General features: G+C 36.7%; 1 protein-coding gene across 2 annotated transcripts in view; it reads left to right on the top strand.

Annotated features, from left to right (window-relative positions):
- Itfg1 (integrin alpha FG-GAP repeat containing 1) overlaps positions 1-23,571 on the top strand; it is a 147,158-nt gene that overhangs the window by 91,067 nt on the left and 32,520 nt on the right. For both annotated transcript variants that reach the window (XM_059264499.1, XM_059264500.1), the window contains exons 9-11: positions 2,520-2,614; positions 4,913-5,085; positions 23,352-23,502. In XM_059264499.1, coding sequence (XP_059120482.1) covers positions 2,520-2,614; positions 4,913-5,085; positions 23,352-23,502 — 419 coding nt within the window. The remainder of the gene's footprint in view (positions 1-2,519; positions 2,615-4,912; positions 5,086-23,351; positions 23,503-23,571) is intronic.

Below are 23,571 nucleotides of genomic sequence, written 5' to 3'. Positions count from 1 at the left end.
TTTTATTGTTGTTTGTTTTTCATTTCTTGAATATTTGTCCTGGTCTTAATGATTTCTTTCTGTGAATTGTGAACTTTCTGTGATTTGGGGTTTGGTTTGTTTTTTTTTGTTTTTTTTTTTTTTTTTCCTGAGGCCTTTACATGTACCATTAATTATTGTTAAAACTGATTTTATTTCTAATGTCTCTAAAATAGCAGGGCACAAAATATTGAATATAAGAATACTGAAATAATTGGTTGTATTCTATCCAATTACAATGGGATAAGACTATAAATCAGCAGCAAGAGAAACCTGAGAGTGTACACAGACTCCTGAAGATAACAACCTGAGCCTGTACACAGACTCCTGAAATAACAATGGACAACTGAAAAAGTAGATCACTGAAAAAAAAAATCAAGAGAGAAATACATTAATTTTACAAAAACATTAGGTTTATAATGTGTAATCTACAGTGTTTGGATGAGTGCTCTATAAATATCTGTTAAGTCCATTTGGTCTGATATCATTTAATTCAGTTATTTCTCTGTTTATTTTCTATCAGAATGACCTGACAGTAAGAGTGTAGTATCCTGAGTTTTAAATATAAAAAGAACCCTTTTATGGAAATTAGACAAAAAATTTAATATCATGTAATGATTGAAGCAGTAGTTTTCCATTTATGTCATTTACACAATAAATAATAATATGATTATACTAAGTTAGTTATTGTTGGATTATTTGGACTTGTCACAGCTCAGTGTTAGGACATCAGGTAAGAACAAAGTATATTGAGGTATTTTTCCATACAGTGTAACAGATGCTATGCATGAGCCAGATATAAATTTAACAATACCAAGCTCTCTCAAAGATACAGTAAATTGGGACTGGAGAAATGGCTCAGCAGTCTACAGTTGTGTATTGCTCTTACAGAGGACCCAAGTTCCGTTCTCAGCACCTACCTAAGACAGTTACAAATGCCTGTAGCTCCAGGGTGATGTGACACCCTCTTTCTGGCCTCCATGGGTACCTGCATTTACATGCACATACACATAATATTTAAATTTTTAAACATTTTTAAAAAGTAGACATGGTTTATCAAATTTTCAAGGTAGCCAAACCGTATAGAATATACTGCAAAGCACATGCTCTATGTATTTATATACAGATATGCAGGAAACTAATACATTGACTGACCCTGTAGAAGACAACAGAGAAGAGCCTTCCAATACTTACTACCCCTCGAATGGCTTTAAAATACTGGAAGTGATCTTAAAAAAAAAAAAAAACGTACTTTTTATTAAGGTCCAGCTCCATTGGCTAGAACTTCATCCCATGCAGCCTAACTTCTTTTCTTTTTCAAATGAAATCTTGAGGTGCTTTAAGCTTGTTTTAGTTATATACGTCTCTTCATATATCTCTATACAATGAAGGCTATATCTGTATTGATAATCTGTTGATTTCCAGCCAACCGTAAATACTACATTGAGCCCAAGTGAAATGACAGAGTAACTCATAGCAAGTAAATTAGTGGTTAAAGGAGCTCAAAAGATGCCCCAAATTTAGAGGTTAAATTACTACTCCAGTCGCAGAAGGCTTTAGCTCTAGGCCCTCAAGCTTTCTAAACCTCAGACAGTGGGGTCTGCATGTATGAGGGAGCATCAAAAGAGGTGATTTCAGGGCCTTTGGTGTATCTGTCTCAGAAGGTATATAGTAGCACTCTGGCCAAAAATCCAGTCAGATGTAAAGAAGCCGTGCCAGGCAGCCTGATGTTATCTCTGAAGTTCACACTCAAGAACTATGTGATCAAATTCTTTTTTTTTCAAAATGTCTCTAAATATTTTAATTAGTTAACAGTTATGTTTTAGACAACATTCATAGCTATCCAGTGTACATGGGAGTTGGACATAGCAGTGAGTGTATTCCTTTCATTTGTATCTTTATTGATGAAAATACATGGATGCTTTGAGAAGCCAAAGAACAGAAAACTCTGTAACTCATGAGTTGAAGTTCATGCTGGCTAAAAGGCACTTAAAGCTACATATACATCCTCCGTATTTAAAATTGGCTGTATAATACAGTTACTGTGTGCAAACATGTGTTTCTTCTGTCTCAATATAGATAATTATATAACAGAATCAAAAACTACCTCTTAAAAAGTTGATTATGTTCGGGGGTAAAAGCACTTACCTAATATGTGTAAGCACCTGAGTTCAGTCCCCAAACCAAAATAGTAATTAATAGTAATAATTCTGAATAAGTTTTAAAATGATTTTAAATCAGTATTAACCTCAATAATTATGTATAATAACATCTAACCACAAAGAATTTTGCAATTTAAAACAAGTAAGATACAGTCTAGATAATAAGTGACAAGGACCAGAGTGTTGTTTTTTAATGGTTCCCCTTCATTATAAAGCCATGTGTCAAGTTGGTGGTTTTGTCTGGATTGGGGGAATCATTTAACAAATAGGAGCTTTAACTATCACACATGAAGACCTTATTCTGGACTGTTAATGGACTCCTGAAGTTCCTTTTGACAGATGGAGATGGACACATGGATCACCTGCTACCAGGCTGTGAAGATAAAGACTGTCAGAAGAGTGCCATATACTTAATGAGATCCGGAACAGGGCAGGTATGTCAGCTTTGGGGATGCTATAAACGATGTTTATGCTTGAAAAATCTTGAACATTAGAAAATACGTCTAAAGAAGTAGAACAGGATAAAATCCAAAATTACGTTATAGAATTCTTCGCTTTACCTAAGTAAAATACATTTAAATCTTTTTGTTCTTTCATTGGGGTAGAAAATGCTGCTGTGTTGACTTTTGGTGAGGAAACGCCGTTCTAGATCCTGTAGTTAAATTAAATGTAGCATTTTAGATGCCAGCAATATAGAAAGCACATTATAATAAAAACTTATGAGGAAGATAATTCCGTTTTTGTTTCCATGTGCGGATCCATTCCATTTCTCATGCTGACTTTTTGCCCATTGCCTCATAGTTTAGAATCATGAGAGTCACAGTGGAGGATTGATGTGGAAATAATAGGTCCTGACACTTTTAGAGTTAGGCAGCTTTATTTTCTTGGGGGACTAATAAATCATAGGATATCATGCTGACTTTTATAGCCCTTTTGAGTAGGAAACATCACATTTTATATTCAACAACTTAATAAACACATCTTTATATATTCAGCATTTTAAAAATCATTGAATTATTTTATTATCTTTGACTTTATTTGGATAGTTGTGAATCATTTAAAGCACTAGCTCAAGAAACTTCCCATCACTGGTTTATAGGTATAAAAATATACATCATTGGTTCATAGATATAAAAATGTATAATAAGAACTTTTGAAAATTATATAGTTAGTTGGGAACGGTGGCGCATACTTTTAATCCCAGCAATTAGGTAGCAGAGACAGGCAGATCTCTGAGTTTGAGGCCAGCCTGGTCTACAGAGTGAGTTCCAGAACATCCAGGGCTATACAAAGAAAACCTATCTTGAAAAATGGGGGAGAAAAAGAGGAAGAAAGAAAATTATATAGTTACCTATGTAAGACAAACGTCACAGTTCTTTGATAGGTGTTATAGATGCCCATTGAGTGAAAAGTGTTTTAATACAGTTATCTTAACAGAAACACTTTATCTACCATGTATTTACCCTTCTTTCATAAACCATAGACTGCTTCAGAAATTTGGGGTGGGGGGACGGGGGTTGGTTCTGATTTATTGTTGGGTTTTGTTGTTGTGGCTTATTTAATTGTTGGTTTTGGTTTGGGTTTTGTTTTGTTTTTGTTTTGTTTTGTTTTTTGAGACAGGATCTCCTTGTGTTGTTCTGGCTGTCCTGAAACTCACTATGTAGAACAGGCTGACCATGAACTCATGGAGATCCAGTTGCCTCTGCCTCCTGAGCACTAGGATGAAAGGCATACAACCCCACACTGGTCCCTGCTTCAGAAATTTGTAACAATTTAAAAGAAATTTCTAGCTTTTTTGCAAAATGTAAGAGTTTTGTTTTTTTTCAAAATCAGGTGAAATTACTTAAATGTTTATCTTTTAATGTTCACAAAATATAAAGTAATGCTTTCTCCTTAAATGAATGTATCCAATGTCTTTATCATTAAGGGTCTTCCCTCTTCCCATGGCAAATTACACTTTCTTAGGAAAACTTATAAAATGTTGGTGATAATTTTGTTTGTTTGTTTTTTGTTTTTGTTTTTGCTAGACCATCCTTTTTTTTAAAGAAGCCGTTTTTAATATAGTTTAGTTTGCAACAATAAAAATCGATCAGCTGCTTGTGAGGGGAAAAATGCATGTATAGGCATGTTTGGCCACCTGCCATGTGAAGTCAGTTGTACCTGCTTCCACTTACGACATGTTCAGGTTCAGTGACTCTAAAGGGAACATGGGCACATCTGTAATGTTAGTGCCATGATTTCTACTCTTCAGATCTTAATGTTATGTTAATTTATCAAAGGTTGAAAAGAGCTGTGCAGTCAGAAGAGGAGAGAGGAAGCTCACTTTAAAGGCAACCTGTTCTTTTCATTGTGGTCCTATAGAAATAAGAAGCATTACGAAACCTTTGCTTCTAGCTCTTTGGTTGTCATAGCTCATCCTCCTTGTCTGTGCAGTGCCTGTCAGGTGAGGATGGAGCTTTTCATTCCCAAGGTTGAATGCATGTTATGAGGGACCTGTGGCTCTGTGTGCTGTTCAAGCAAAGATGCTCATGACAAAGCCTATGGAAGACCAGTTCTCCCAGTGTCTTACACGTACATCAAAGGATCACAGTAAATTGTAATAGCCTATCCTTGTGTAAAGATGAAGAAGTAAAATGATGGCTGTCTTCAGCATTTTAATAAATCATTCCTTTTGCAAATAATGACTGTTTCCTAAAGTGATTGTGATTAATCTTTTTCCTCTTTATCCTTAGTGGGTACCTGTGCTTCAGGATTTTAGCAACAAGGGTACACTCTGGGGCTTTGTGCCATTTTCACATGAAGAACAACCAACATCAATCCCAATTCCACTCACCCTTCATGTTGGAGACTACAACATGGATGGCTACCCAGATGCTCTGGCGATATTAAAGAATACATCTGGGAGGTATGGACAGTAAGTTGCATGACAGACACTTGTAAAAGATCTTTACCACAGCAACTTGTGACTGACAGCACTTAATCTAGTACAGTCTCTCCAAGGAGGATTTGATGGGCTCAGCTCATGGTTCCTTGTGTGATCCATGAACTCATCTCATGACTTAGAAAAAATTCCTTTTTACAGATTCATTTTACTATAGAGAAAAAAATGAACATTCACTGTAAAATGAAAAGTTATTTTTCATTCAGCAAAACTTGATCTTTGAAAGTTCAAATTTTGTTTTTTCTTTTTTTTTTTTTTTCTTCTAAAGATGAATGACAGTACATTTTGAGACTGAAGATTGTTGGTTAAGAACTGATGCTAGACTTCAATTTCAGCCCAGCACTGTCTATATGACCTTGGACAGATCACCTAAACTCATGAAGTATGAAATGAGAGTAATAATTATACCTCTGGCATAAGTGAGGTAAAAATAAATGGACAAGCCATTTAGAAAGATACTCTGTACATATCAATGCTATTTAAGTAAATATTACCTTATTATTACTTGTTTTCTAAAAGCACCAGAATTACCAACATGATTATTGATATATATATGAGGTATGTAACTATGTTCATAATATAACCAGTGATTTGGACACTGTGGCAAGTTTTTTCTTTTAAAAAATACTAGAAGATAAGCTGAAATTCATAATTAGCCCAGTATTGCCAGTTTCCAAGAATGCAGCTACCTCTAAGTTCCTCTTGTTTTGTTCATCTTACAACTAGTTGTATTCCTTGAGAGGTAATCTTTCCTGTACTACTTACCCATAGTTCATCTAAACATTATTTCATTGTTTACCTCAAAACACCATGAGTGAGTACCTCTAAAATACTTTTAGAAAAATTGTAAGTAATCTGAACTTAAATTCATCTAAGACCCTTAATTTGAAGTTAGTTTTACAGAACCTTTTTCAGGCACAGTCTTCATGCTGTGCTAATGTTTGTGTGCTCTCTATTCTATGTGTATGGACAAATGAACCATGAGCATCACTCTTTTTTAACAATACAGTGGCTGGCAACGTGCTACCTGGAAGGTGTTGCTACAAGATCACAGATTCCAGGACAGCCTGGACTGTGTAGCAAGACCTGTCCTTTTTGAAGAGAAGAACAAAAACATAAAGTCTCACAAAAACGAAGGAACATAAAATTGCTTTTTTATGGAGCATCAGCTGTAGTCACAAAAATAATACAACTTAAATTCTTTAAGCCTGATTTCTCATCCTTAGAAGATCATCCAAATAATTTCTATTTTTCCTTTAAAATTTATTTGTCAATTTTTCTCTTTTAAGCTTTCAAAATATTTAACCTGAATTCTTTAACTTTTGGCTTGTAATGATAATATCCACAACTAATCAAATGACACACACTGAATTTACAGTAAAAAAAAAAAAACTCCTAATTTCCAAAGCAAGCATAGTAACCCAAATAACTCAGAGTTTCTGTTTAAAGAAATGTACAAGCTTCCTAACTGCAACGATTACACAATAAGTATCTCATGCATATACTTCCTGGGAATGTTTGCTGGTTGTTTGACAAAATTAATTGTGGTTTGCTATGTCACATACCACATTAGTGTTTCCAACTGTTCAAATGTTATTAAAAAAGAATAGGCTATTTTTAATATCATAGCCTACATTATTGGATCTTTGTTACAGTGGTCATATTTTTGAAGCATGCAACAAAAAGTTATTTTTAAGGAACTATTGAAATTACAACCTGAGTCAAGAATTTTGACATACTCCTAATTCTCTATCCATGAGTCACTCCTAATGATGGCATTTCACTTACTGACTGATTTTCCCACTTTGTTTCTACATTTATTTACATATAATTTCAAGATTTGATAGTTTATTGGGTTAGCATTATAAATTGTCTTTCATTCTTTCTTAAATTTATGTAATTTTTTTTGGAAAAGGAGGACTGGAAAGATGGCTGAGCAGCTAAGAGCACTTGCTGTTCTTACAGAGAACCTGGTTTGGTTCTGGAGACCCACATGGTGGCTCATAACTACCTATAACTCTGATTCCAAGGAACCAATGCTCTCTTCTGGCCTCAATGGGCACTAGGCATATGATGCATATACATACATACATTCAGGCAAAATATTCATACACATACAATAAAATAAATCTTTTAAAAAAAATGTCATTTTTCTGGGTGGATTCTCAAGTAGCTCCGTAGAAAAATCTCCATTCTCTGAGATTTTCCCAGTCTTAAAAGTCGTTTTATTTTCTTTAAAGTTAATTTACCATTAAATCTTAACACTCACTTTTTTCTGCTATAAAACCTTATGTAATCTATTACTCTGGTGCAGATCACCTGTGCTCTTCTGTCTAAGATCCTGGACTGGCGCTTCACCCAAGTGTTGTCAGGGTTACTGTGGTGGGTCCAATTACATCTCAATGTAAATATCCTTTTTTTAATGTCTTCTGGTTAATTTTTCTTTAAGCTTTCATTAGAAGGGCGTCTTGATCTATTCTGCTTTTTTCTGCCCCTACCCTTTGACATTGTTTGCCCTTTTTCTTTTTCACTGTGTTCTAGAAAAGTCTTTGCTCAACTGAGTAACTGTTTTGTTACAAAAGTAAATAAGACCGAACTGAGATTTATTCTCTTGTATATACTGAACAAAACCCTCTGATGTGTCAGTGTCTTACCCTCCTTCCACCTTTCCTACCCTCCTCCTCCTCCTCCCAAGCCTGCACACCCCTCTCTTTTTTGGTCTGTGCTGAGGATCAACCCTACAAAATCACTCTACTACTAAATTTCATTCCCAATTCATAGCATCACTTCTTAACCAAGTACTCTTGATTTGTTGCATTCTGTCAAACTTGAACTTAATAAAATAGGGGCAGCAGTTAGTGTGGTTTTGTGTGCCTCAGTGGACCTGTGATGATTAATTTTTAAAATGTCGACTCCCACAACCTTGAGTCATCTGAAAAGAGGCCCTCAGTTGAGGAATTATCTAGGTCAAGTTGGTCTTTGGGCACATCTTGTGGGGGGGATTGATCAGGAGGACTGTGCCATTCCCTGGGTAAAGGATCCCTGCCTAAATAAGAGTGAGAACAGTGAGGCGAAAGAAAGCTGACAGCATGGATGTATGTGTTTCTCTCTGCTCTTCTGGGATGTGGGGTCACTAATGGCTTGAGTTCTGCCTTAACTCCCCGTAATGATGGACTATCGCCTGGAGTTATAAACCCAGTAAACCCTTTGCTTGCCTAAGTTACCTTTTGTTAGGGGATTTTATCACAGCAACAAAAGTGAAACTAGAACTGGGCCAAACATTTTAACTTTTTAATAGATTTTTTTATACAATATATTCTTATTACAGTTTCCCCTCCCCCAACTCCTCCCAGCGTTCCATTTCCACACCCACCCAAATCCACATTCTTTTTTCTCTCTCTCATTAGAATACTAATAGGGATCTAAAATATCAATGGTGATAAAATCAAAAAAATAAACCAAAAAAGGACAAAACCAACAAACAGGAAAAAAGAAAGCCAAAGAAAAAAAGCACAAGAAACACATACAGAAGTTGAGACACACACATTCACATTACACACACCAAAAAAGCAAAAAAAAAAAAAACCCAAAAAATATAAAAACAAAATTGGAAACCATAAATGTAAGCAAAAGATTTGTGAAGGTAGGGGAGAGAGAGAGAGAGAGAGAGGAAGAGAGAGGAGAGAGGGGGGGGGGAGGGAAGGGGGGAAAGGGGGAAGGAAAGATGCCCAAATAAAGCACTGTGAGACTTAAAAAAAAAAAAAAAAAAAAACTCCAAAAATACCTTGAGTTCATTTTGTGTTTACCATCTGCTGATGGATATAGCCTGCACTTAGGTCTAGTTTGTCTCCATTGAGACTCTATGGAGAAAACTAACTGTTCTTTGGTGAGCTGTTATCAATTAGAGATGGCATCTAGGCTAGGGATGGGTGCTGATGTCCTCTTCCTCTCTCAAGATGAACCCTATCTGTCTTAGATCCGTGCAGGCCCTGGGTGTGCTGCCACAGTCTCTGCAAGTTCATGTGCGCGTCAGTCCTGCTGTGTCTGGAAGCTCTTGTTTCCTTGGTGTCCTCCATCCACACTGGCCCCTACAATCTTCTAGGCCTAAACCTTTGAATAACTGTGTATACTTGGTAAACATTCACTAAAGGCAAACTATATAAAATTTAAAGATAATAGAAAAAGCATAGATGTTGAAAGCCAGCCACATTATTTGTGGAAAATTTTAACGCCACTCAGCCATAGCCTTATAAGCACAACAGGTACAGTAGGGGTAATATTTTGTACCTCATAAGATAGTAAGGATCAAACTAAACAAGGTATCCTCGTTCTGTACCCAGCAAATAGTACATAAGCAGTCTACTGAGTGATGTGCTACTCAGCACATAGTCTCAGAACCCGTGGGAAAGTGCCTGCCTGTCTGGCAGCACGAATGTGCTAGCACTGTCTGGGATATCTAGTCCAGTGATATACTTCCCTTCTGCACCTAGTCAGTGTAGGATCTTAAACCCTCTGGGACTCTGAAGAGCCACCCAATTAAAGAGCCCCTGCAGAATAGCTAAAGCCTCTGTTAAGACTTTACTATATTCAGAATGCTCCCTCTAACTACCCTGATTCCTTGTCTTCCTCAAAGACAGTGGTCCATCCCTGTCCTCCTCCCTTGGAAGTCAAGCATGCAGCAATCACTAGATTAGTACTAGCCTCCCTGAGCACCGTTCTAAATGCGTAAGACGCACACTCAAGTGGCATGATATGGTTGCCCTTCCTCCTCTGACCAGCACTGTGGAGGCAACGACCTAGAAAGACTTGAGACAAACTGTCATGTAAATGGGATCTAGAGGAATTAGAAATAACTTATTGAATATGGTGGCACATTTCTTTCATCTTACTAGTATTTGGGAGACAGAGGGTCAGGAGATCAAGGTCATGCTCAGCTACATAGCATATTTGAGACCCTGTCTCAAAAGAAAAAAGAAGGAAAAGATATAACTTACCTTTGAATACAAAATATGGCTGTACTACAGAGGGAGAACAGCATTTACCAAGGCCCAGACAGATTGTCTGGCAGAATGGACATAAAGAAAATTATAAGAAGTAGTATGTATGACAGGTCCGAAATTCGGCAAAATGTTGCCAATTTTTTTATGTTCTTTTGTAATATGAGAGTGATAATACTTGACCTTTCAGATTACTTTTAACTTTGGTTCTAATTAAGCTCCTGTCACATATAGTTTTGACAATTTTCAATAATTTCACTTCTCTAGGATAAATACTTCACTGAAAAATTTTTAAAATATACGTATGATTCAAGAAAAATCTTAGAATCTTGGGTGTCCATCTCCAGATTTAAGAATACTTCAGTGAAATCACCTTTCCCATCAATTGAGGAATACTTCACTTGAGGGTATTTTGTATGTTGATGAGATATTAAAATCACTATGTAGTTTCAGAAACAATTATCCTTCCATGAATTATGTCAAGCACGTGGTGTTTTCAAAAATGTATCAAAAATAGCATGCTCATTCCTCTCTTGAGTCTCTAGGGAGCAGAGTTGTCATGAAGTTGGCTCTGGGGAAGGCAAGCATAGTTGACTTAGGAATTAATATGACAGGTAGTTGAAGAATTCACTGAAATACTTACTGGGACATTGGCTACTTTTATGGCACTATTATTACGGGAACATTTCTCTGTTTAAGCAATGGCTATACTCTAGACAAATTTCTAAATGGTCTTATTAAATAAACACAGAGCCAGAAATTGGGGTTAAAGCCTTAGAGAGATCAGAGAAAGCCACCAGCCAACCTTACCTCACCAACTCTGCAGCTTCCAAATGCCCCTTACTTCCTGTCTACCCATGCCTTTATTGCCTTGCTGTTCTGCCCTCTCATTGGCTATCTTAGCCCAGCTACCTCACTTCCTCTTCCTACGCAGCTCTATCACTTCTGTCTGTCTGTAAAGACCTCCAGGTCTTCATGGTTGGTACTAGGATTAAAGGCATGTGTCACCACACTTGGCTGTGTTCCCTAGTGTGGCTTTGAACACACAGAGATCCTGCCTGCTAAAGGACTAAGGGCGTGTGCTACCTGATTTTGTTTACTTAAAATGGCTGGCCTTTTCCCCTTGATCTCCTGGCAAGCATTATTTATTAAAGCACAAATAAGATATCACCACATTTCCTCCTTTTTTGATTAATAAAAATTTTAAAAAGTTATAACTAATATAAGAAAAACTATATACAATAAGTACAATAACTATATACAATATATACAAGCAGTAAATACATCAACAGTGTCTAGTCTGTTTGCATTGACAAATTCAGAGAAAATATTCCGTTATCTATTTTGCTGAGTTCAAAATGTACCTAATTCACTTTATATCCAATCTTGTATTACCAACAGGTAACTATTTTATAATGTCTTTCAAACTTAAACACTTTACACCTCCTTAGTGAGTTTCTTTTCTGAATTTCTTAACAAGGAAAATTGTTACTACAACTATCTAATCTTCAACTCCCTCAGAGACCCGAGAAGGAAATAATATTACCTAGTAAAACAGGAAGTGCAAACAGTCAACTTCCAGAAAAATGTGAGTTGACAGAAACAGCCAGCTGCCTGGAATATCACCACACTGCACTACACTAGACATTGCAACTGCAAGTGACATCAGAGAAGCTGAATTTTATCTGTCTGTATTAAAGCATTTTTGAGTGTGAAGAAAGTATTTTGTAAGGTTTCTATGTAATAACACACTATCTGCTTAGGTAAGCTACATATATTCATAATTTAATATATGGTGTTCTCTATACTGTGATTTTTTTAATAATTTTCATCTACTTTATTAATGTTTTCTAATATTGTCTGACACATTTTTGATGTAAATACACATCCCATAAAATGTAGGCTTTGAAAATGTATAATTTAATGGTCTTAGTTACAGTTACAGTTTTACATTGTCTTATTTAGGGTTTCTATTGCTGTGAAGAGACAGCATGACCACAGCAACTCTTATAAAAGAAAACATTTAATTGAGGTGGCGACTCATTTACAGTTCAGAGGTTCAATCCATTATCATCATAGCAGGGAACATGGCGGCATGCAGGCAGACATGGTGCTGGCTACATCTTGATCAGAAGGCAACAAAAATTGGACTCAGCCACTGGATGGTATCTTGAGCATAAGAAACCTCAAAGCCCGCCCCCACAGTGATATACTTCCAACAACAAGGCCACACCTACTCCAACAAAGCCACACATCCTAATAGTGCCACTCTCTATGAGTGTATGGTGGCCAATTACATTCAAACTACTACACCAGGCCAAGCTTGCCCTGGTCATAGGGAATCACTGTGTAACTTTTGTCTTTATATCTGTTTATGTAACTTATTACATTTATTGACTTGCTTATGTAGAACCATCCCTGCATTTCAAGGGTAAAGGCAAATTGATTGTGATGGATAATCTTTTTTGTATGTATTCAGTTTGCAAGTATTCAGTTTGCAAGTGTTTCTTTGAGCATTTTGAAATCTATGTTCATCAGGGAAATTGGCCTGTAGTTTTCTTTTTATTGTTGTGTCTTTACCTTGTTTGGGTATTAAAGTGATACTCCTTTTATGGAGTTTGAGATTGTTCTTTCTGTTTCTATTTTTTTTTTTAATAGTTTAAGGAAGATTGGCTGAAGATCTTTGATCAAATTATGCTATGAATCCATCTAACTCTGGACTTTTTGTGGTTGGAAGGGTTTTTATTACTTTTTCAGTCTCTTCATTTGGTATATGTCTGTTTGGGTTATTCATCTCTTATTAGTTTAATTTTGGTGGTTTGGCTGAATCTAGAACTTTGTTCATTTCTTTTAGGTTTTCCAAATTAACAGAGTACAGATAGTATCACCTTAAAATTTTTTTAATGTTTGTTGTAAAGTTTTTCCTGTTGGTTTCCAGTCTTGTTAGTTTGAATCATATCTTTTTTTCTTTGCTTAGGTAGTCCAAAGGTCTATGAGTTTTGTTCAAAAAACCGGGTCTTGGAGTTGTTGTTCATCGTATTGTTTTCTTTGTTTCTGTTTCATTAATTTCTGCTCTGATTTTTATTATTATTGGATTTGAATTTAGTTTGTTCTTGTTTTTCAGTTGTTTGAGTTGTAGTCATTAAGTAATTTATTTGTGCTCTTTCTGATTTTTTTAATCTAGGTACTTAAAACTATAAGTTTCTCTCAAAGGACTGCTTTCAATGTGTTCCAGAGTTTTTATTGTGTTGTGTTTTCATTTTGATTTAGTTCAGGAAATTTTTTTTAATTTCTTTTGTGATTTCTTCATTGGCCCATTCACCATTCAGTAGTAAGATGTTCAATCCACATGAATTTGTGTTTTTATTAGACATTTGTTTGCTATTGGTTTTAAGTTTTACTGTTTTATGGTCAAGTAGGATACTCAAGAGTTACTTGAATCTTTCTGAGTTTGGAAAGTTTTGTTTTATGTCCCAGTGTGGGTTCTGTTTTAGTGAAGCTTCAATATGATGCTTTGGTGTTTGGGTGGAATGTCTTGTTGATACCTAAGTCCATCTGATGTATGATGTCATTTAATTCTGGTGTTTTTCTGCTTTTTGTGGGGTGGGGAGCAGATGACCTGTGTATTGGAGAAAGTATGGTACTGAAATCACCTACTATTATTGGGTTGTTGTTAATCTGTCTTTAATTCCAGTAGTACATTTTTTATGAAATTTGCACTGATAAGTTTGGTGAATTTATATTTAGGATAGTTACATCTTGTTTCCCTGATTAGAATGAAGTGTACCCCTTCTCTCTTCTGATTAGTTTTCGTTTAAGTCTATTTTGTCAGACATTAAAATAGTGACACCTGCTTGTTTCTTGATCTCATTTGATTGAGGCACTCTTGTCCATCTCTAAGGCAGTGCCTATCTTTAAAGCAAGATGCCTTTCTTGTAGACAACAGTTAGCCTGTTTCTTTTGATTAGAGAGTTGAAGCTGTTAATAATTCAAGTTATTATTGAAACATGTACTGATTACAGTCATTATATTGTTGAGTTTTTGTGTTCTTTGTGTTTAGTAATTATGGCTTCATATTTCTTTCCACAGTCTTGGCTGTGCTCATTCCTCTCTTCAGCCAGAAATGTTGCTTCCTGTATTCTCTTTGGGTTTGGTTTGTTGAATATAAGTTTTTTAGGCTGTTTATATTGTGGAAAGTTTTCTTTCTCCTTCAACTAAAGCATATAATTTTTCCTGGGTATATTATTTTAATTGATTGTCATAGTCTTTTTAGATTTGGAATCCATTGCTCCAGCATCTTCTGGCTTTCAAAGTTTCCATTGAGAAATCAGCTGTTATTCTAATGGGTTTTCCTTTGTATGTGACTTCTGTTTTTCTATTCAAGCTTTAAGTACACTTTCTTTGTTATGTATGCTTACTGTTAACTTTTATATGCTGTGGGGATTTCTCTTCTGGTCTTGTCTATGTGGTGCTCTGTGTGCTTCTTGTATATGTATACTTGTGTCTTTCCTTAGTTTGGGGGGGAAGTTTTCTTCTATGACCTTGTTGAAGATCTGGTCTATGCCTTTGACTTGGGATTCTTCTCCCTTATCAATCCCTGTAATTCAAAGGTTTAGTCTTTTACCACATTTCCTGTATGTTCCTTTCCTCTGTGTCTTTAAATTTTTCATTTCTGTTGTTTATTTTGTCTAGCTCCTCAACTTTTTTTCAAGCTTTGGTATTCTGTCTCCTGCTTGATTCATCTTCCTTTGCATTATACTGGGGTTTTCAATTCCATCTTCATTACAAATGACTCCTCTTCTCTTTATTGAATTCTCTTCTTAAGTCCTGGACTGTCTTGATCATTTCCATCAGCCTTTTGTTTGTATTTTCTTGGGTATCTCTTGAGTGTTTATTCTCCCTAAGCTTTCTCTTAAATTTCATTGAACTATTTCTTTGTGTCTTCTTTAAACTCTGAATTTTTTGATGAAGTTTATGATTGTTCATTTAAATTCTGTGTCCAGGGGCTCATTAAGGTAATTCTCATCATCAAATATTTCTATGGGACTGGTGGTGGGTTTGAGGGAGGAGATACTGTCTTCATCTTTCATATTGTCTGTATTTTTGCAGTGAGATCTGGGCATATGGGCTTCTTTTGTTAGTTCTGTGTCTGATTAGGAAAGACTGGGTTGAGGCAAAGTAGAGGATGTGTATGTCAAGTTGGGCCTAGAGATTGGATATGACTTGGGTGAAATAAAGTCTGATAGATACAAGGGACTGGGATGGTGTGCAGGATATGTGTCCTGGTCCAAGCTGAAGTACAGGGGATAGATCTTGTAAGGTCTAGGGATTGGATATGGCATTAGAGGGGCCTGTGAGTTGGAGGGATGGAGGGAGGGTCATGGCGGAAGATTGATAGAGACACATACAGGAATGACCAGACTGTGCTGGGGCACTGTATGTGTGGCCTAGTCTAGATCTTGGGGGTTGGGAAAGGTGCATGGATGGGAGGAGCATGCAGGCTTCCCTGGCTAATCCCTACAGAAGAATGTGCAAGATGCCAGGCACCATATTTAATCTTCATGGAAAAATAAAATCTAAATCTTTCCAGGGAGTCCTTCAAGTATTAGACCACAGTTTTGTTTCTCTTTCTTTGTCTCTGATGCTTGGACCACTGGTTAATGGTTTGAAATCTAGTCTTTGCTAATTCCATTTCCATTCCTGCCCCCAGCAAGGAACAAGCTTGTAACACAAATCTCTAAATGGTCTTTTAATAAAAACCTTGTACCAGATATTGGGGTAAATGCTGAAAGATCAGAGAAACAAAGGAACAAGCCACTGCCACATCTCATCTCACCAACTCCACGAAATCCTCTGAATCCTCACCCAAAAGGCTGCAGCCATAAAAGCCTCTAGCTGAAAGAGACACTTTTACCAAAAAGCCTTTAGTTCCCGTCTCCTCACACCTTATATACCTTTCTCCGCCCAGCCATCACTTCCTGGGATTAAAAGTGTGTGCGACCACTGCCTGGTATCTATGTTTGATCTAGTGGCTTTTTCTGTTCTCTCATCTTCAGGCAAATTTTATTAGGGTACACAATATATCACCACACAAGCTAATCCGCTGTCCTCAGAGGGAAGGGATGTCTTTGAATTTCCAAGTTTCCATAAAGGGGTGTAATAAAGGTATAAATGTTAATCATTTTTATATCTGTTATAAGGCATGGAAACAGCATATCACATTTGGATAATAGCAGTTATATGTTCAGTACTAGATGTGGTTTGAACAGTTGCCAAAGCATGTTTAGTTAAGCTTCCCCAGATACCTTATAATGCCCAAGGAATTCAGCTGGAGTCATTTTATAACCAAAGAGAAACTAAAGGCCACTTTCTAGTTTCTTTCTTAAACATAAATGCAAAATTACCCAACAAAGTATTAGCAATCTGCATGTATCTGATTCTCCAGCACTAATTTTCTTCATAACAATTCAGTCCTACTTCGAGACTAACCACCTAGAGTTAGTGTCAGACTCTGCATTTGTCATGGGTTCAGTTCTAAGACCACTCTCATGTCAGACTACTGTCACAGGTCCTAGCTCTCATGCTGCCCTGAATTTCTGTGCAAAGGTTACAAATAGTCGACCAAGTGACAAGTGGGTGAGATGGTATCTCAGAGAGACTTTATCTAATGGATTTGGAATATCCCACCTTCACAGGTGCACATATAACAACTCAGAAGTTGTCTGAAGCTAGTCATGTAGATTTTAGGGAGGCTTCATTACATAGGCATAAATGATTAAATGACATTTGTTGTAACTAGACTCCAGCTCCTGCTGCTCTACCTTTCCTGAAGATTACGGAGCATTACCAAAAGTTCTCACCCTCCAATGTAGGCTTGGATGTCCTGATAACCAACCACTACTCTAAAGCTTTGTAAGGGCTGGCCTGATTAGCACAAACAAATGATTAAAACGGGTTTTTTTTTAAATATTTAGTTTTATTTTATGTGTATGAGTATTTGCCTTGGTGTGTGTATTTCCACCACATGCACAAATTGCTCATGGAAGCCAGAAGAGGGCATCAGATCCTCTGGAATTGGAGTTAGAGATGGTTGTGAGCTACAATATAGGTGCTGGGAACCAAACCCAGGTTCTCTACAAAAGCAACAAGTGCTCTTAACCACTGAGCCAGCTCTCCAGCATTTCCTTCTTTAAAATTTTTATTTTAATTAGCTTACAAACTAGTGGGGTTTTAAAGATTTATTCTATTTATTTCATTATTCATGTTTGTGTGTGTGTGTGTATGTGTGTGTCTGTGCTACGTGTGTGTGTGTGTGTGTGTGTGTGTGTGTGTGTGTGTCTGTGCCAGCAGAGGTCAGAAGATGATGTCAGATTCCTTGGATCTGGAATTCATATTTTAGTAAATAAAAGAACTAGTACATATTAAATAGAACTATTAGATATATTATAATAATTTGTAGTGCCAAAGACTGAACCTGGGGGTTCAAGCATGTTGAAAATGCATTGTGCTACTGATATACCTTTATCTTCTACAGTATTTATTAAATGTTTTTCTAATACAAGTCATGGAAATAAACTAAAATTCTCCATAGTCACTCAGAGTTGATCACTGTTTTCATTTTGGTGCATAAGAGAAATACAAATTAGATTTTATAATTTAAAGCATCAAAATTACTTGTAAAAATCTATTCATGCCTTTACGAGTTGAGGTATACAAGTGTGTTTGTGTAATCATCCCTCCTTTGTGACATCCCATAAAGAAGAGTGCATATGAAATAAAATCATCTATCCTCTGCTGTTAATAACTACAAGTTATACATTGATCTCTTACAATGTACAAAGCATTATATATTAGTTGGATTCAGATATGAAAGAAATCCAGTACTTACATGATTTTTACCACACTGATTTGAAAACCTTTGCTTGCATAAGATGTAAACTTGTATTAAAATATACTCTATTTTATTTAACTATACTTTATAAATACCTACTATTGTGTGTTTATGTACTGTCATTTTTGTTTAGGCCCATAATTAGCATTTTAAAATCAAGGTAGAAGTAGTTTGTACTACAGAATATCAGGTGAAGAAATGTTATAACAATGTGGGGGAGACTAGGATTCTCACGTTCTGATAGAATGTACTACTATTGATTCTGCATCCTTTCAGGACTCTATAGACAGTGTCAACTGAAGATATGAAAACTACAGTTCATACATGCTCAAGAACTTAGCAAAATATTTAGAAATATAAATCCAAGCAGAAAAAATTCTCTTCTCTTCGTGCATATTGAAGTCAAGTAGAAGATGAAAGTAAGAAGAGCATCAGATGTTTTTCACAGAATGGAGTTTGAAATGCAGTGAAGAGTGTGGTAGAATCAGACAGAAAATCTGTTTTTGAGCATATGCATTGCAGGTCCTAGCGTGTGTGTGTGTGTGTGTGTGTGTGTGTGTGTGTGTGTGTGTGTGTGTGTGTCTCCTCTGGCTTGTGTAGAAGTAGGTGTATGTAAATGTGTGTAGGCTATGAAACTTACAAGGTACCCACAAAGAAGAGAGTACTGAGGGCAAAGGGACAGAAGAGTGGGAAGGCAGCTCTGGGCAGGAGATGGGGGAAGGTGAGGGAGGAAAGTGAATGTTGTTTGAAAATGTCATAGTAAAGTCTAATACTTTGTATGCTAATTTATAGTCAGTCTTCTTAGAAAGACTAAAGGAGGAATCATGGCGCTGGCTGGAAAGCGACAGCATTAAAAAGACTTACTTTTCTCCAGAACATAAATTAAGCCTACAGCCTTTCTCACACAATAGTTGTACATTTCTGTATTTCAACAACTTATTTGTTAGCATGAATTTACTAACACAGAAGTCACGTTTCACTGGTGCGTGTTATTACTTGACAGTTTTAAAGCGATCATGATCTTTTTTTTTTTTTCAGCTCATTTCTGAGTAATGGTGAAATGTAACTTGGCTTGGTGGTCACCTGAAGTGACTGACCTACAGCCAAGAAACTGGCTGAGGGAAAGTCTTTAGGATTTCAGAAGAACTAATTCCATTACATTTGTTTCTTCTTTCAACCCAAGTTTTAGTCAATTATCTAAATGCTTTGTCCTCCACTTAATAAAAGATTTAATAGGTGATTCTATACATTCCTGGTTTAATCTTATTTTAATGCATTTTCATTGGTATGCTAATCCCCTTAAGGAATACATAATTAGCTTAACTCAGCAAGTTTTGAGGCTTTTCCCAAGAATGTAATATTGAATCTTAAATTTGGTTAGGTATTTATATTCTTTTATTAATTTTTAAAGATACTATATGAAGCAATGGATTTCCTTGGGCTTTTTCATACAGATCTTGTTCTTACTATCTGTTTTCTCAACTTACCCTTCCCAGCCTCATGTTTCCCCTTTTTAATTAATGGTCCACTTCCTTTCCCTAGTGACCCCTTTAAGGGATGGCTGCAGGAGACTTGGCCCAGGCAGTTAGTATTGTACATAAGAAAGGTAGCCACCATCTTGGTTCCTAGGACCAGATGTTAAAGAGAATAAAATAACCTGGAGTTTGATACAGCCAAGCCTTAGGTGATTGATTGGCTCAGCCTTTGCAACCTCTTATCCACTATAGAGTCCAAACTCAGAAGCTCCATCAGTTGACACTGACACTGACCTCTCCAGCAGGGTGACCAATAGTGAACGTTGAAAGTGGAAAGACGGATACGTACCTGTATAGGTCAGTGTCGCCACTTCCTCCTCTCCAGAGCTAGAGCATTGGCCACCCCAGGAGGGACCAAGTAGGGAGGATTGGCAAGGTGGGAGGCTCTGGCCAGCCTGCAGACTGAAAAAGGATGATGGTATAAATTCAACTCTCTAATAAGGAACAATTTACCAGGGTTGCCTGCCATTTTATTGCTTGGTGGGTTTTTTGATCATGGAAGTTTTATCATGATTTTGATTTTTTAACCTATTTTTATATTTAATATTGCCTACTTTATATTTCTTATTAAAAAAAAACTATTTGAGTCTTAGTTGTTTAAACCAATCTGGGTTTAAGCTTTTTGTATTTCATACCAATGTTGATTTGGTTAAAGTTTACCATTTTATTTTTTTCTTTATTTTCCCTTTCTACTGTGATTTTAATTTAAATATTGTTTTTATGCTTTAATTTGTCCTTTTTGTTGACCTACTGTAAATACTGCTTTAGTGGATGTCTTAGTTTTTTTTTTTTAGCCCACCTTTAAATTTTGTCTTTAGTAATACTACATGTCACTGATTGTGTGTCTGGCCTCTTCCAGCTTTGCACCGTTTCTCCGCTGGTGTTATTAATACTGTCCTGTGAAGAGATGTCATTCACTTAGGCATTTCCTATCTGCCTGCACACTTGACTTTCTCTGCACCCATTGCTCTCTAATGCCTTGTATAGATCTGGGTTGTTATTGGCTATTGTCTTTAGTCAGCCTGATAGATGCCCTTTAATATTAATTAAGATGCCATAAAAATATGGACAGATGACTTTATAAATATGTATAAAACTCTTGGTGAAAGACATTGGACACAAAAATTTTTTAAGGATGGGAAAAAGTGCTAACAAAATATCAAAGTCACAACAATAAATATTCTGAAAAAACTCCAGTAGCACAGTAAGTAATCCCAAGAATTGAGAAATGGAATTATGAAGTTATAAAGCTGCTTTGCAGCAAAGGAAATATTCACCAGAGTGAAAAAGACAGCCTATAGGATGAAAATAAATCTTTGCCAACTATACATCAGAGTATTATTATCTAAAATATATAAAGAACAACAAAAACTAAACCTTCGCATTCCTAATCACCCAATCAATAAATAGGCTGATGAGCTGAATAGTCTGTTCTCAAGAAAAGGAATACAGGAGCTGGAGAGACTGTTCAGTGGTTACAAATGCTTGCTACTCTTCCACAGGACCAGCCTGGTTCCCAGCACCCACCTCAGGGGCTCATAACTGCCTCTAACTCCAGTTCCAGTTCTTGCACGAGCATGTGTGTGCACATGCATGAGTGAATACACATACACACAGGAAAGTAAATATTTTCTACATTTTTAGATTTTTAATTAAAATCTAATTACATCGCTTCTCCCCTTCCCTTTCCTCCCTCCAATCCTTTCCATGACCCCTTCATTTTGATGGCCTCTTTTTCTTTGATCATTATCATTAACACACATACACACACACACACGGAGAAGGAGAGAGAGAGAGAGAGAGAGAGAGAGAGAGAGAGAGAGAGAGAAGAGAAGAGAAGAGAAGAGAAGAGAAGAGAAGAGAAGAGGAGGGAAGAGGAGAGGAGAGGGAGAGAGGGAGAAGAAGGATGAGATGCAATTATATAAATAAAACCTGCTAAGTCCATTTGGTGTTTCTCGTGTGATTTCAGGGCTGACCATTTTGTATTGAAAAACCATTTAGGGGGCTCATCCCTGGGAAAAACTTAATTCATTCTCTCTTAGAAGTCAATAGTTGCCTGTTGACCTTTGTCTGTGGGTGGGAGCCCCTGGGAGATTTCCCCACATAAGTATGTCTGTTGGTGTTGTTGTTGAGATTTTCATTAGGCAGCCATTTTGTTGAAATATTGTGGGTGTAGCTTCCTTGTCATTTCTAAGACGGTCTCATAGCAGACTTCCTGGTCCTCTGGCTCTTGCACTCTTTTCACCCCTCTTCCTCAATGCTCCCCGAGTCTTAGGTGTACAGTTGTGCTGTAGATTGATCGCTGGGATGGACTTCCCCAGATCAGCTGATTATAACCCTTGTGGTTTTCTGTAATGGGCTCTGTGAGAACTGTACTTCCCTGTGAGGACAAGGTTAAATTTTAAAAAGCAGTTGGGAATTATACTGGTCTAGTGAAGTGGGGCAGTAAGTTCTCCTCTGAGACACATAACCTCACTAGCTCTGGGAGTTAAATGTTAAAGTGAATGACAGCTTACTGGTATAGTGGAGTTGAAAAGTGACCGGCCAGGAGGAAGAGAGAAACAGGATGCAATGTCTAGAGAGGGGGTTTTCAGTGTGTCAAATCTGTGTCTTCCATCAGATTATACACATTTTCTCTGTGAGTATACTATATTACGTAAAGAAAAAAAGCCTTAGAATATGTGAACAGAACCTAACTAGGTTTGGTGTTTTTGAGTTAAGGGAGATAGAGATATTTGCACATCCACATTTATTGCTGTAGTATTCTCAATGTATTTTCATACTTGTATGTGCCTAGCAGTCTTAGAAAGATGCATACCAATGTATTTACAGTGGTTATCTGTGAAAAGAAATTATTTTTTACTTTTTAAATGTTCCTGTTGCCTGAATTTTATAATAGTTCCTATAACCATTTTGGAAATAAAACAATTTTTTAAATGGCGCATTATATATAATTGTCAAAAATACAGAAAAACTGAATCAAGACCATTTTCCCCAAGGTTTCAGAAACAAATGGTCATAATTTTTCTCTGTGAGGCTTAAATGAAATTTTACTTTTAAAAATAAGATGCTGACTCTCCCTATACGAGACACAAATTAATAGTAAGAATGGTGTTTTAAATTGTGTGACTTCGCTAAAAGTTTCTGTTGTAAACTATTACTTTACACTGGAAATTGTGAACACCATGATTTACAAGACTGGGAAATCAAGAGTCCTAATTCAAATTCAGATATTCATTGGTCATTAATACACATCTGTGTCGGACTTAAAGAGATGAGAGCAAAGATCTGTTCATTCTAGAAAGAGCTCTGATCAGACCAAAGAAACACATCTGTCTCGGTGAAACAGTGAGCTTATTGAGGTTCTGTAGAGGGTCAGAGGTGAGTAGGGTAGCTGACTGGGACATGGGTGCCTCAAATGCAGCTCCAAATGCAGCTCCAGCGCCAATGACCCACTCCCCATGTGGAGCGATTCCACATGAGCCCGGCACTAGACCCCTGCAGACGGTCTCATCTCCCTAGCATGTTCTTTGTTCTTTTCTTCTTTGTCCTTCTATAACCTTCACGATCCTCCTGAGCTTTGTAAAGGAAAGCAGCACATCTAAAATGTTACCCCAGGAACTTAAACTGCAAGTGGAAACATGAAGGAGGGATGGATGTAGAAACTCCACATTAAAGAGGACAGAGCATTTCTCATCCCAGTCCAGTAACCCCAGAATTTTACATGGACCGTCTGGAAGATAAAGGACAGCTGCTGCTTCACAGCACTGATTTTAACTGAATACCTATCTCTTGTCTGTCACACAGCACTCAGCAAGCCTTCTTACTGGAGAACGTCCCGTGCAATAATGCGAGCTGTGAGGAAGTGCATCGGATGTTTAAAGTCTACTGGGACCTAGCAGGCCTAAATCTAATCAAAGATGCCGTGGTTGCCACCTTTTTTGATATCTATGAAGATGTGAGTTCAGAACTGTCATGTGTGCTTAGAGTTTAATTGCTATCTAGGTCATTTCACTGTAGCTTCATA

This window comes from Peromyscus eremicus, chromosome 5, assembly GCF_949786415.1.
Source record: "Peromyscus eremicus chromosome 5, PerEre_H2_v1, whole genome shotgun sequence".
NCBI lineage: Eukaryota > Metazoa > Chordata > Mammalia > Rodentia > Cricetidae > Peromyscus > Peromyscus eremicus.
This window is presented reverse-complemented; position numbering and strand designations above follow the sequence as displayed.